Source organism: Camellia sinensis, chromosome 15 (assembly GCF_055761805.1).
Source record: "Camellia sinensis isolate YWXY chromosome 15, ASM5576180v1, whole genome shotgun sequence".
NCBI lineage: Eukaryota > Viridiplantae > Streptophyta > Magnoliopsida > Ericales > Theaceae > Camellia > Camellia sinensis.
In genome coordinates this window covers 7,292,200-7,305,598 of record NC_138975.1, presented here as the reverse complement: position 1 = coordinate 7,305,598, position 13,399 = coordinate 7,292,200, and the positions used below count along the sequence as shown (strand labels likewise).

General features: G+C 37.4%; 1 protein-coding gene across 4 annotated transcripts; it reads right to left on the bottom strand.

The window, feature by feature from the left end:
- Positions 1 to 1,018: 1,018 nt before the first annotated feature.
- On the bottom strand, positions 1,019 to 10,004 carry LOC114310940 (RNA-binding KH domain-containing protein). Of its 4 annotated transcripts, XM_028257037.2 has the most exons (10): positions 9,026 to 9,891; positions 8,574 to 8,624; positions 4,909 to 5,038; positions 4,592 to 4,804; positions 4,141 to 4,229; positions 3,739 to 3,990; positions 2,814 to 3,206; positions 2,558 to 2,646; positions 1,554 to 1,668; positions 1,019 to 1,423 (listed from the first exon to the last, which is right to left on the bottom strand). In XM_028257037.2, the coding sequence occupies exons 1-10, from the start codon at positions 9,737 to 9,739 to the stop codon at positions 1,283 to 1,285; spliced, it is 2,187 nt and encodes a 728-aa protein (XP_028112838.2). In that variant the 5' UTR covers positions 9,740 to 9,891; the 3' UTR covers positions 1,019 to 1,282. The 4 variants fall into 4 exon arrangements, with proteins under 4 accessions (XP_028112838.2, XP_082766444.1, XP_082766443.1 ...); XM_082910318.1 differs by lacking the exon at positions 4,141 to 4,229 and having other exon boundaries at positions 4,596 to 4,804; XM_082910317.1 differs by lacking the exon at positions 8,574 to 8,624.
- Positions 10,005 to 13,399: the final 3,395 nt, after the last annotated feature.

Below are 13,399 nucleotides of genomic sequence, written 5' to 3'. Positions count from 1 at the left end.
CGATTGCCCAGCCGACCCACATGTGAACAATAATATTGGATGGTAGTTAAGAAAGATAAAATGTAATTATAAAGAAAGTTGTGGTGCACAATAGCCACGGTACATTTAGCATTTCTCTTATAATAATTTTAAGAAAATATATATATTCTTTTATAAAAGAAAAAAAAAAGTTTCGCGAAGGTATCATAATATTTGAAGACTTTGATTTTAAAATAATCAATTGATGAAGACTTTGATTTTAAAATAATCGATTGACAGTCAGATTTAATCTAACTCATAAAAAGTCTGGGTGATGCTTAAGAAATTTATATGCAAAGGCCAAAAAAATAAATAAATAACAATAAAATAAATCTTAATTCCGTCTTTTTGGTAAGAAAAATTATTTTATCAAATAAGGGCAGGCCATACCCAGTAGACAAAATATTAATTTATATTAAAGTTTGAGAGAAATAACAGAAAAAAAATTTCAAACAAGTGAAAGGTAGGCAAAATAATTTCAAAAGGATAGAAGTACAAATGATTTATGCATAAATTTAAACAAAATTTGTACCGTCATTATTTTAAAATTATTTTTCTTATCCTCTACTTTTTTATATTCTCCGAATGACAAATAGGCAAAAGAGTAGATAACATTCCCTCCACTTCTCATAAATGGGATTTGTAACCCAAGATTTGAAATAAATAGCATTACACAATCCCATTTGGTTCCATTAATTATTTTCTCAACAAATCCTACAAATAAGTAATTCATATCATCACTGAATTGAGTCTCAAAATGACCCCATCAAGCCCAACAGTTCCTCTCCAATTGGATTACCAATAAGAGAGAGAGCCATCCTGATGGTTGTTTGCAATAGGAATTTGAATAAAAAATTAAAAAGAAAAAGAACAAAGATGTATAAAATATAATTATATTTCATTCATATTTCACATAAAATTTTTCTTTCCTTTCCAAATTACCGTCTTAAATTACTTTTGATGAAAGCTACCTTCTGATAACTTCATTGAAAATGAAATCTTTCTTCAAAATGACTTTTAACATTAGGAAGGACTTTAAAAAGTCTAACCAAAAGGATGTACATATTGCTATCCCTCATGCACATTTCCTCACTATTTCTTTCTCAACCTATGCCCACAAAAGGATGTACATATTGTTTTTTTTTTTTCCCCAAATAACAAAAAAACTGAATTAAATTATGTCAAAAAAATTCTCCTTTACCTATTCAAAGATACAAGTTGGTCCAAATTCTATTGGTATTTTTTAAACTAGTCAAGCCATATTTCAAAATGGCAACTCAGCTAGGATGAAGGCATGAATAAGGCTCTGAGCAGCATGTAATTGATCTGTTGTTCCTGATACTACCACCACACCTTCAGTAGCCCCGGGCCTTGGATCATGAACAACTACCTTTGCACCTGAGATCTGGTTTCCAAAAATAACAGGACACAGTTTAAATCTTGAACTATCTATTGCACTTTCTTATTGCACTTTCTTATTGCAAATCTAAACAAGTGGGGAAAAAAATCATAATATTGCATTGATATTGGCATACCTGTCTGATCTGACTCAGGTTACTATTATTCTCGCCATAAACATGGCTTAACAATGCCTGAGGAATTACAACCTCGACAGTTGTGCTTGCTGCATTTGGGGGGCCCTGACTTCCACTGCACAAAGTAATTCATTAGCATCATAAGAGAAGCAAAAGTAGAATTCATATAAAAATCCCATAACATCAGAATTAAGAGAATTAGTTTCTGATCTTCACGTAAATGTCTCGCATCAATATACACAATTTGAGAAAGATAGCATCAAAATATTTTCTGCTACTCTTTATTCAGTTTTCTCATAGTCTAGTTGATATTCCCCAATAAAATCCAGAATCCCCCAATAAAACCAAAACAAGGAAAGCATGTGACATGTTAGCAGGATTCCCAATATGTCAGTTACATTACCACACTAATGAATATATCACGTACATGCCCCTTATAGAGGCCATGGTACATAAACCAGGTACTTTCATCTAAAATTGCATGGTGGAAAAACCAAGTGATGCTAGCTTAACTCCAATGCATTAGTATGCTTCAATGACAACACAACACATTGATTGAAGAGTCAAAATGGCCTTGCTAAAGCTAAAATGGCAAGCCAATTCCCATATCAATTTTTAAAATGGTTTTGCTAAAGTTAATTTTTGGCTGAGCAAAAAAACCATTTTTTAGCTGTACCACTCCAGTGGTTCACAAGCTATTTTAACACAACCAATTCTCATATCAATGTTTAGCCATTGGATCTATTCTTCAAAAAGTCTCATGTGGTCATGATTTACTTTGTTGATGTGGCAATAACGGTTTTGCCTTGCCAAACTTCAAGCCAAATTTGGCACAAGATTTGGCTTTGCCACTTTTTGGCAAGACATTTAAATCACCATTGGAGAAGATTTTTTGAGATGTCTAGCCAAAAAAAGTGTCTTTGGCAAGACTTATAGCTTTGCCATGCAGTTGCTCAAGTTCGAAATGAGCATACAATGGAATATATAATGGAGAATACCATTACCTTCCTGTAGGACCATTGCTCAATGGAAAGCCACCTCCAACATCAGCGACTCCCCTTGGATAGCCACTTGCACCGGCACCTGCACCTGCCTGAAAAGCAAAAGGCAAAAAAGAAAAAAGATAAGCGAATATGGTGACCAAAAGCCACTTATAATTTATTGGAGAAGTTAACAGCCCAAAAAAATAAAGACAAAAAGTAAAGAAAAAAAAAATTGAAGATTTAATTTCACTACCTACTGAAAGCACAAGCTACCAACCTGAGGTATCCACCCTCTTGGAGGGGATTGCCTATCAAATAAAGGACCGTGTCCTGGTCTCTCACTGCCATAATGATAGGGAGCGCGATCAAAATAAGTCGGACCAACATGATCCCTACCGTGTGAAAAAGGCTGGGGATCATGATGTTGAGATGGAATAGCAACACGATCACGGTCAACACCACGAGGAAGTCCAACTGGTGAAGGGTAAGGACCTGGGGAAGCAGGATCATGCCTTGGCCTAAACGGGGGAGGCATCATATCTGGATAAGAGGGCAAATATGATGAGCCACTGGCATTTGGAGGATGTGGTCTGAATGGGAATATAGTTTCCCGAAGCCTGCTTGTAATTTGAAATAAAGCATCCTGTACAGACTGCAAGCTGCCAATAATCTGCCAAAAAGAATCAAGTGCTGAGCATCCCTTAAAACCATCTATAGGTACATTAGTCTAAACATTTTAACTTCAAATAAACAAGTGAACAAATGTCGTAGACTTGTTAGTTCCAGAAAATAAAACTATCTTATATCATACATTTTTACTCAAAAAGCTAGGAAACAAGCATGAGTTCACCAGCTAATTAATCCAGTTACAGTTAATAAGTTAAAAAGCCAGACACAGCATCAAGATGACAATTTTATTGTATGTCTCATCCCCTTCCCAAAAAATGTAATATGCATAAAAAACCCCAAATACTAGCAAAAAAGAACTCTCCAAATCCTTGACAACTTATAGATTCCAACAAACTAAAACCTTTTGATTCAATTGCAAAAGAGCTTTGAACAAGCAAGTACTACTGGGCTAATAGCCCATCTCATGACAGCATCTAAAGCAAATTAATTAGGCAGATGAAGCATGATATTAATAGATAATGATAGAAAGATTAACATGTGTTCTTGATAGAAGCCTAAAATCTTTGACTTACCTGCACAACTTCTTCATTCCGAGAACTGAATTTCGGAATTTGTTCCTTTGGAAAAACACGTATACTAGCCCCAGTTGCTCTTCTTAATTCCGCAATGATGATACCCCCTTTACCCAATAGACAACCTATCTGTTGTGAATGTACAAGAATCCTAGCAACAATTGCAGCACCAGGCTCAAAGCCAATCTCCGCGATTCTACAATGCACGCGGATAACAGCATCCTGTGCTGGAGAATGTCTTTGCTCTGAATTCTGTAACAGGTGAATGAAAGCAAAATCATGAGTAATTCTTACCAGAGAAAAAAACCCATAGAAAAAATGAACTACAAGAATAACTCCTAACACCATACTTCCATTAACATCCAATGGGTAAGTAACACATCAAATCATGTGACTACTTACTGACCAATTGGAGCCAAAGCCAACATAGAACAATGGCACACTGTAGGCCTGAATCTGAAAGGATGGATGGGTCAGAGAGCCCACTCGTGCTGTTTGTCAAAAAAAAAAAAAAATTGACTTAATGGTGGGGCATGTAAATCTCTTCCCATATGATAAGTCCAAAAAGACATTGCGTGGAAGACAATATTTGGAATGAACAATCATCGTCATTTGGACTATCCACATTAAAGGTTTTCATAGTATAATCAGATCAGTGCAGGGATCCACCCAACTGCTAACTATTAACAGCTCACTAGTTGACTAAACACAGGTATTCATGCTGTCATGGAAGACGAATCTCCGTATTAAATCAAGAGGCAAAACATATTGATGATTACAAGATAAGTGAGAATATTTCAGTTAATATAAAACAAGAAAGTGTTCAATCATTCATATTAGATTGTTAGCTCACATGCCTCTCGTGCAAATATTACAACCACCCTCTCATCTGAATCAGAAGCTGCATCAGCTATTTTGATAGTTGCACCAGTTTCATTCTGCAATGCCCGTATTATAGAGCCACCTTTCCCTATCAAACTCCCAACTTTGTCAACTTGGCACAACAACTTAAATACAACCTCCTCCTCCATTACCATCCTGTGGTTGGCTCCAATATTCTCAGTACCTGTAAGAGAAGGATATCACTGAAAAGATAGCCCAAACATATTAAGATTAAAAGTCTAAAAGCATAACCCAACTGAAGAAATTGGTCCTCCTGGACCATCATACCAGTTCCATGGAGTGCCATGCCTGATGATCCGGGAGTAGTAGAGTTCACAGCCTCTGCCCTTGGGTTATCTTGAAGGCAGCTTGAAACAGACAATAATGCTTTTTTCACAGCTGGAAAATTCCCTGTTATCTGCATATGGAGCACGACATTACTAAACGAGAACATGAATATAAGCTAAAAACTAGAAAAGGAGGCACAAAATATTAAAAACAGCACAGTTCACAGAAAGGCTAACAGAAAATACTATTCAAAAAATTGATATAACGTACACTTTCATTTATGAGCCAAAAACCAAACTGGTCAGACATGTAGACGTTACAAGACTGCAAGATATTGCAGGAAATTGAGCAAGTAATGTACAAAATAGTACCAAATTTCCTATAAAATTGGATCTCAGCAGCATCTTACTAATGCAAAAACCAGCAAATTGAAATGACATAATTCAGCATAAAGGCCAAGAAAACATGAGTTCAACTGTAATTTGCCTCCATGAATATAGCTCATTCTCCATTATTAAATACCATCACAGCTGATGGAGCAATTCAAAACTGTCCACAGTTACATACATTTAAGATTTATTTCAACCTTGTTAAAGCAAAACCCTTGTATGGAGTCCACCAGAAGGGATAAACACTGAATTCTGGCTTAATTTATTCAAATGACCATTTTACTTATTTTTCTGAAATCTCCTCCTTTCGTGTATGCACATATAATTCCTCAATTCCATTTCCAATAACCACATGCTTCATTGGTAGGGGGAAGGGTTCAAACCCTTCTGGCATTTCATGTTCGGATGGCTGCCCAGTGACAGAAGAGGAAGAACAGATTTCATTTACTGAAACGATGACCTATTTTTCCAAACCACAAGTCTTGTTGTATCAAGAATTGTATGATGCATCAGCAAATTTTGGAAATACAAAGGAAATTGTATGTATAGATGTAAAAATACAGTACATAGAAATACAATAGTCCGTTAAGGATGTGATCATGTTGTCAACTGTAGAGATGGCAACAGGGTAGGTTTGGGACAGGGCACCCCACTCCTGACCTTGCGCCCACCAAGGAAGACCTGTCCCCAACTCAGAAGCAAGACAATCCCAACTTTGCCTCAATCACAGCCCAAATGGCCTCTCCCCATTCCCACCCCAGCACAAGAAAGTAAAAAATAGACAACCAAAGCTCAAGAAAAGTCCTCTCTCCTTTTTTTTCTTTGTTTTTAAAATTGATGAAATCGTCAACTTTGATTCATTTTGAGATAATTTTTTTTGGAGAAAAATCCACACCTAGACAAAGTTCTCAATTCAAAAAAATTAAAAAATAAATTCATAAAGAGTAAGAAAAATATTTGCATCTATATATATGTAATCACATATATATATTAGTCAGAGCATTATCTAAGATGCACTAAGATACCTGAACATAAAGAAGATGGTTTTAGGTTGTCCTCTCAAGCCGGTAATCATGGTGTGTCGGTGTGCATCCAAATAAATAGAAGACCAGAGAAGAGAAGATAAGAGCGAGGCGCACAGTTTATTAAAAACCCTATATCTTATATGTATATATAAAAGGTATATAAGGTAATTTTTGTGATAGAATAGGCGTGCTTTAGTATTTTAGACATAATCAGGATTAGAGATAGCAATTTTCCCCATTTTCCAAAGACAAGCCCTGCCTCTAACAGGACAGGTTTAAGTGTAAAAAAAAAAAAAAAAGGGTAAGGGCATGTTTTGGGGGATGAGGTGTAACCCGAAGCGGGTTTCAAGCGGAGTAGGGTTTAGACCACCCCTCCCCAAATCTCCCCAATATACATATGAAATTACAAAATGCCCCAACTGTTTTTCTAAAGACATGTATATCCTTGCGTATATAATGGAAGCTACTAGGTGTCATCTCCTCATTTACATTTCAAGATGCCTACACTTGTCCCTCTCTCTCCACTAGTTTGTTAAAAGCCATTGCTTCTCATCCTCAACATTCACCACCCCAATTATTGTCGGCATCACCACCTAGACTATCATTGCCAGTCATCAACTCAACCTTATCCCAAATAACCATAAAGATACCCATCCTATTAGGGGAGGGGAGGGGAGGGGAGGGGAGGGGAGGGGAGGGGTAAGGTAGAACGAGTACGCAGAGAACGAAGTTAAATTGGTTGCGTAAGTTTATAATAATGACACTTTAAATGCCATTTTGCATTTCCACCTTATATGCATATAAAATTTCAAAATTTTTTTGTAGAACACTACAAAAAATCTCAGTTTTTCCCTCTATTGGAAAGACATATGCCTTCTTCCTGTTTTTTTTTATTTTTTTATTTTCAAAAACTTTCCAGCGTCTTCCAACCTTGTAAACAATCAGAAATAATTTTTTCCCTATCCAAATATATCACCCAAATATAAACACATATTCCAGCTAGATTGAATATCCCTTTCTATGTGCTAAATAATGTATGTTGATAGGAAATATAATGGTGTTACACATAGCGTTGTAAGTTGAGCTGTTAAATGCATAGGTATTGCATTTCCCCTTTAACAGTTATTCAGGTTGATCTTCAAAATCATCCGAAGGATTCAGACTGCTTTGGTTTATATCTCATGTTTCTCTAGGTTAAGGAAACTCAAATTAGCAAAAACAAAATTGAAGGTCCTGCGTGGCATCATTATTTGATTCCTTTTTCTTAGCAGTTAACAATCAATTTTGATATGAACCCAAAAGTCTAAATAATACATAAAATACTTCCCTCAAACATGCAAAGATCACTTCAAACTTGCAAAGTTGGCTTCAAAGAATTCCTTTTATGAATTAAACACATGGGGAAAATGGTCTTTGACTTGGATTTTAGTAGCCTGACCAAAACAAAACAAAAAGAAAGAAAGAAAGAAAGAAAAGCTAAAAATAAAAAATAAAAAAATAACTGGGTTTTAGTAAAAATAAAAAAGATCAAATTCTCTGTGTCTTGAAAAGGAGTGGAACAAAAAAAAAAAAAGTTGTTGGTCTGCCAGTGATCTAAAGCCCTTGAAGAGCCTTGGGAATTGTACTCAAGAGGTGGGGGAATAAAAAGAAAACGGTTCCTTCCGTTTATTGGGCTAGGCAAGTTATCAAGTTGCATGAGTGACATCCAAATCATGAATTTTGAATTTTTTATTTGTATAAGTAATATTGTGTGATTCCCTCTTAATTCACATAGATTCATTAAGATTTTCTACAATGTCAGATTTGAACTAGCAATAAATGTCCCAAGCAAGTCCAATTCAAATTGTATTTTAAATATTTCACACACGAATCATAAGTTCCCAAAGAAGATCGTTGGAATTTAAAATAATGCTCACCTTAAAATAAAAAAAGAACGTATTTAATGTTAGGAAGGCATCACTATTTTTTTGTCAAAGAAACAAAATCTTACTTGATAAAGATACATGTAAAAACATTAACACTGATTCAAACTCAAATCCCTTTAAGAAATAAAAATACTTAACAAATGCTATGTTATGAGGATTGGCTTCCACTATGAGATAAAGCTAAAGTCTGCAGATACCAATTAATAACAACAATTGTGCTGGTAACGACAAATTCAACTATCTATAAATGTCCGAGAAATCATAAATTTCATGCTTGCTGAACAAGTAAAGCAAATACAACGATTAAATGATTATAGTTATCTCACCGCCTTTAGTGGAACCACTAAAAGTTTTGGATAAAGAAGACTTATTGTCACCTACAAAAGCAAGGTAAACATTTAGGTAACTGCTGGCCTGTTGTCCGAGCATATAATCAACAAGTCCCCAACAAACTCGTTCAATAGACGTGTCAAAAAGAAGACGTAAAGTCCCATTTCATCAAGTGGATCATCAAAATAAAAATATATACACATACTCCTTTCTCTTGGGCTTTTGCATTAGTAAGTAACTATCAACTATAGTTACCCACAAGCAACACACCAATTCACAACCCGCAAGCATTACAGTTTGAGCATATCATCATCTTTTTTGGCATAACCAAATGAACGAAAAGACAATGCAAAGGTAACATAATTGAATTGTTTACACAGTTTCATTCCTATGAACATAAAACACAAAGCATTATATTATATGAACAAATCGAGAAACAAAACATTACCTGAATCAATTCATCTCCCGGAGATGCGCACGCCGGAATCTGATCTTTAGTCAAAACCCTAACTTTAGCACCACTGTCATGTCTAATCCTTTCCACAATCTTCCCTCCTCTCCCAAGCACACAACCCACCTGATTACTCGGCGCCAACAACCTACACACCACTGGTACTACATTACCTCCTCCTTCCTCATCCTCACCTTTTTCATTCTCAGCAGAAGAAACTCCACTTCTTTCTTCATCCACCTTCAAAATCCTCTCAAAAACCCTAAGTAGAGCCTGCTGCGCAGGCGATCCCTCATCTTCACTGTTGGAATTGGAGTTCAAATTGGCCAACTCGTCGCCGATTGCGTCAACATTGTCAGTCCTCTTCTTGGTCGATTCGGCTGCGATGAGAATGACACGCTCTTCGCATCCGGGGACAGAATCGTCAATGCGAATCCTGGCGCCGGTATTTTCGCGGACCTGGCGGATGACGGCGCCGCCTTTGCCGATGACGCCGCCGGTCTTGGTGGCGGGGCAAAGGATGCGGAAGAGGGTTTCGCCGGTGGAGAGCTTGAGAGGAGGCGGCGGTGGCCTGAAGGTGATGGATGAGGGAGGGCCGGAAGACGGTGGATGGTGGTGGCGGCGTTTGGTGGTGGTGGGGGTGGGGGGTTCAGGCATGTCGACGACGGCGGAGTGGTCGAAGGGACGGTCTGGGACAAAGGAAGCATCCATTGAGAGTCTTGTTCAGTTGTGCAAGAGACGGACTTCAATTTTGAAGGCATAGACGGTGTCTTTATGGCTGGGGTGCGTACGCGTAGGGATGTCAATTTTCCGTCGACTCACACGTGTTTTTTCCGTCCCCATGCGAATGTGGGGGTGGATAGTATAGTAGTATTCGCCTCCTTTGGTTTTGATTTAAATGGAGCCTCGAGTGCTGCTTCGGAGTAAATTGACATGGGTTCAATTTTGGCGTAGGGGACTATAAACTGGCTCAATTGCTATAGACATATGAGAGGACAATATTTTATGTAATGCCTATGATTATTATTCTTACAACAATGTTGGGTGCTTTGAATGGCTCAAAACATTTAAAACGATGCTGTTTTGGGTATAAAATGACGTCGTTTTGAGAGCCATTCGAATCACATAAATTCGGACCACCAAACATTTTTCATTATTCTTATCATTAGTTCACTTAGTATTACTTGCTCTAATTTAGATTAAAAAAAAAAAAAAAAAAGTGGATCACCTTAGCGTCTCCCATGGGACTTGAATTCACAATCGGAAGTGATTGAGACCCCCTCTCCCCCCACTCCCACCACCCCCCACACACACGGGGATTGGTGATTGGAGGAGGAAGAGGGAAAAAAAAAAAAACTGGCCAATCACATAGCAGAAGGGGTTGTGGGGTCCGAATCATTTTTGTTTTTATTATAAACGCTATAGAATATATCATTATAGTACGAGGCCACAAGTGTAAAGGTAAATTAAGGAGGTATTTTTGTTGGGTTTTGATGTGGGTGAAGATAAGCATAAAATAAATTATATATGTGTTGATTTTTTTAGCTTTCGAAGATTAATAATGTAAATTTAAGCATGCCAGTAAGGATCAATTAATCTTTACAGAATTTATAATTGGCAACCAATTATCAAGCGATTGTGTTGTAGTTCTTTCAGCCTCAATGAAAAGAATTTTTACTGGTGGCTTGTTTAGGAGAAATTAGTAAATAATAAAAAGTGAAAAATAATTTCAAAATCTGAATTTCATTAAGTAAATGAAAACTTACAATGATCTGACCCAGCGTCGTAGAAGTTCACAGCAATAAAATATTTGAAAACTACTCCTAGAAAATGAAGTGCAGTACAGGAATTGAAGTACAGAAATGTAAAGAACTGTAAAATTGGAAAGAAAATGAAGTAAATAAAATAAACTGATTTTTTGATCTGAGTCAGGGGTTCATTATGGGGCATTCCTCGCTATTTATACTTTTCAGTAGTAACCGTCAAAGTGGGCTTTCAACGTCAAAATGTCCTCCCATGATTGCTGAACATGTTCTCTTACAGTTAGTCCCACTACGCCACTCTTGCAGTTAGGCTTCCATTCTGATTTTGAATTTAAACTTTATGACTAACTGTTAGGCCACATCATCTTGTATCTTTCAATTGTTCTAGTACTACACAGATCCATTATTACTAATACGAGCTGTCATGTGTCTGACTTTGATTGGCGACTTGTATTAACTACCCAAATTGCCTTTTTCGTGTCACGTGTTAAATTGTGATTGGCTTTTACAAATTATACAGCCAGCATTACCCCCCGCATTAATATACCCAATACTTGGTGATATTAGTGAACTAGTATAATCTACTCACGTTCTAGGACGTGTATGGACTCTGTATATTATGGGAGTATAACTGCTTTTTGAATAATGAAGCAGTGAACTTTATTAAATCCTTGTACTTTCCACTTCCATTCTTTGAGTAGACGAAAAGACTGGTACATCCCTAATGGCCAATCACACATTTTCTTGTATTGATCGAGCATACGAGGAGTCTTTGGAAGATGATTATAGGCCTCGAAAGAACCTTAATGCATTTATTGGTTACACATATCCGCCTACATTTATACAAGTCATGGAAGCTTTTGCAAATTACCAACCTTTGATCCAAAAATCTGCCAACTACAAACCCTTGGACCAAGCATTTGTAAAAATGGATCTTTAAATCTCCTCTTCTGCCCTATCACTCTCTGCATGGGACAGAACTGCTTCTTCTTCCTCCAGATTTACTGGCTGGGAAAATTGGCCAAAACTTGATGAACCCAAATTAAGGGAGCGAATTCATTATCGATTTGTTAAATTCGATGATCCCCTTTCTGTTCTTTCTTCTATTCGAAGCTCAGTGGTTTACCCCTATGTACCCATTGATCATCGACGCAGTTTGGAGGACAACTTACTTGTGGTGTGGTACACGTCTTCCATGCCGATGAAGATAGTGCGAGAAACTTCTTATTCAGACGAATCACATGGATACAATCCGCTATTCTTGGCTAAGAAAACAAAACTTTGCTCTTCTGACTGGCCCAAATGCGTGAATAACCCCCAATTCCCCTCTTCCTTCAAGATGGATCCCTCTACACCTTCTCTCCCTCAAAATCCTCATTAGATAGGAGAATTGAAACTTATTCTTTTCGAGAATCAGTTTTTACCTTCCTACTAACCTCCAACTCTTCCAACTGCATTTGAGAGATACCAAGCTCAACTTTTGCTTGTTGTATTCTCTCACTTGCCTTTCAATGTTCTTGGAGAAGAGATTCCTTCAGAATTTCAGTCAATCAGTCACTTAACATGCTTAATCATAGATTAGCACTAATCAGTGGTGAGGGTTGTCACAGTCTCCCCTCCTTACAAAGAGTTTGATCCTCCAAACTCGAATTACCTTCATTTTGGAAGAATACTGGATTTAGTAGGAACAGTTCAGGATATCTCTTGATCATATCGTCTTCCCTTTCCCAAGTGGCATACACGCCACCATGGTTTTGCCAATCCACTTTCACTAACGGAATTTCTTTGTTCCTCAATTTCTTGATCAGTCTGTTTACAATCTGAATAGGCCGTTCTTCATAAGTGTAGTCATCACTTAGCACTACACGGGTAGGTTCAATAACATGAAAGGGATCCCGAAGATAATTCCTCAACATTGAAATATGGAAGACATTATGCATATGCTCCATTTCAGGAGGAAGCGCTACTTGATACGCCACCGGATTGATTTTCTCAATAATCTCATACGGTCTGACATATCTCGGCGCTAACTTACCCTTGACTCCAAAACGAGTCTGGCATTTCATCGGTGTCACTTTAACAAAAACGTGATCACCTACTTCATATTCTCTGTCTCGCCTTCGGACATCCGCATAACTTTTCTGTCGGCTCTGTGCAGTTTTCAACCTCTATTGAATCAGTTTCACCTTTTTTGTGGTTTCCTGTACAATCTCGGGCCCAAGCAAAGGCCCATCTCCAACGTCTGCCCAGCAAATTGGAGATCGACATTTCTTGCCATATAAAGCCTTGAAAGGCGCCATACCAATGCTTGAATGAAAACTGTTGTTGTAAACGAATTCAGCCAAAGGTAAATGGCTTTCCCAATTTCCTTGGAAATCAAGGACACACATACGCAATAGATCCTCTAGAGTCTGGATGGTTCTTTCTGACTGGCCATCTGTCTGAGGATGGCATGCACTACTCAGTCTCAGTTCAGTACCCAATGTTGTCTGTAGACTTTGCCAGAATCTCGATGTAAACTTCGAGTCCCTATTAGAAACAATGGACACAGGCACTCCATGCAATCTAAGAATCTCATCAATATAGATTACAGCCAATTTGTCCACAT

Excerpts from the sequence above, each read along its gene's own strand:
- LOC114310940 (XM_028257037.2), bottom strand. The coding sequence starts at position 9,739 with ATGGATGCTTCCTTTGTCCCAGACCGTCCCTTCGACCACTCCGCCGTC. Across the intron at positions 8,625-9,025 it reads CGGGAGATGAATTGATTCAG|GTGACAATAAGTCTTCTTTA; the intron begins GTAATGTTTTGT and ends TTGCTTTTGTAG. Across the intron at positions 1,424-1,553 it reads ACCTGAGTCAGATCAGACAG|ATCTCAGGTGCAAAGGTAGT; the intron begins GTATGCCAATAT and ends TTTGGAAACCAG.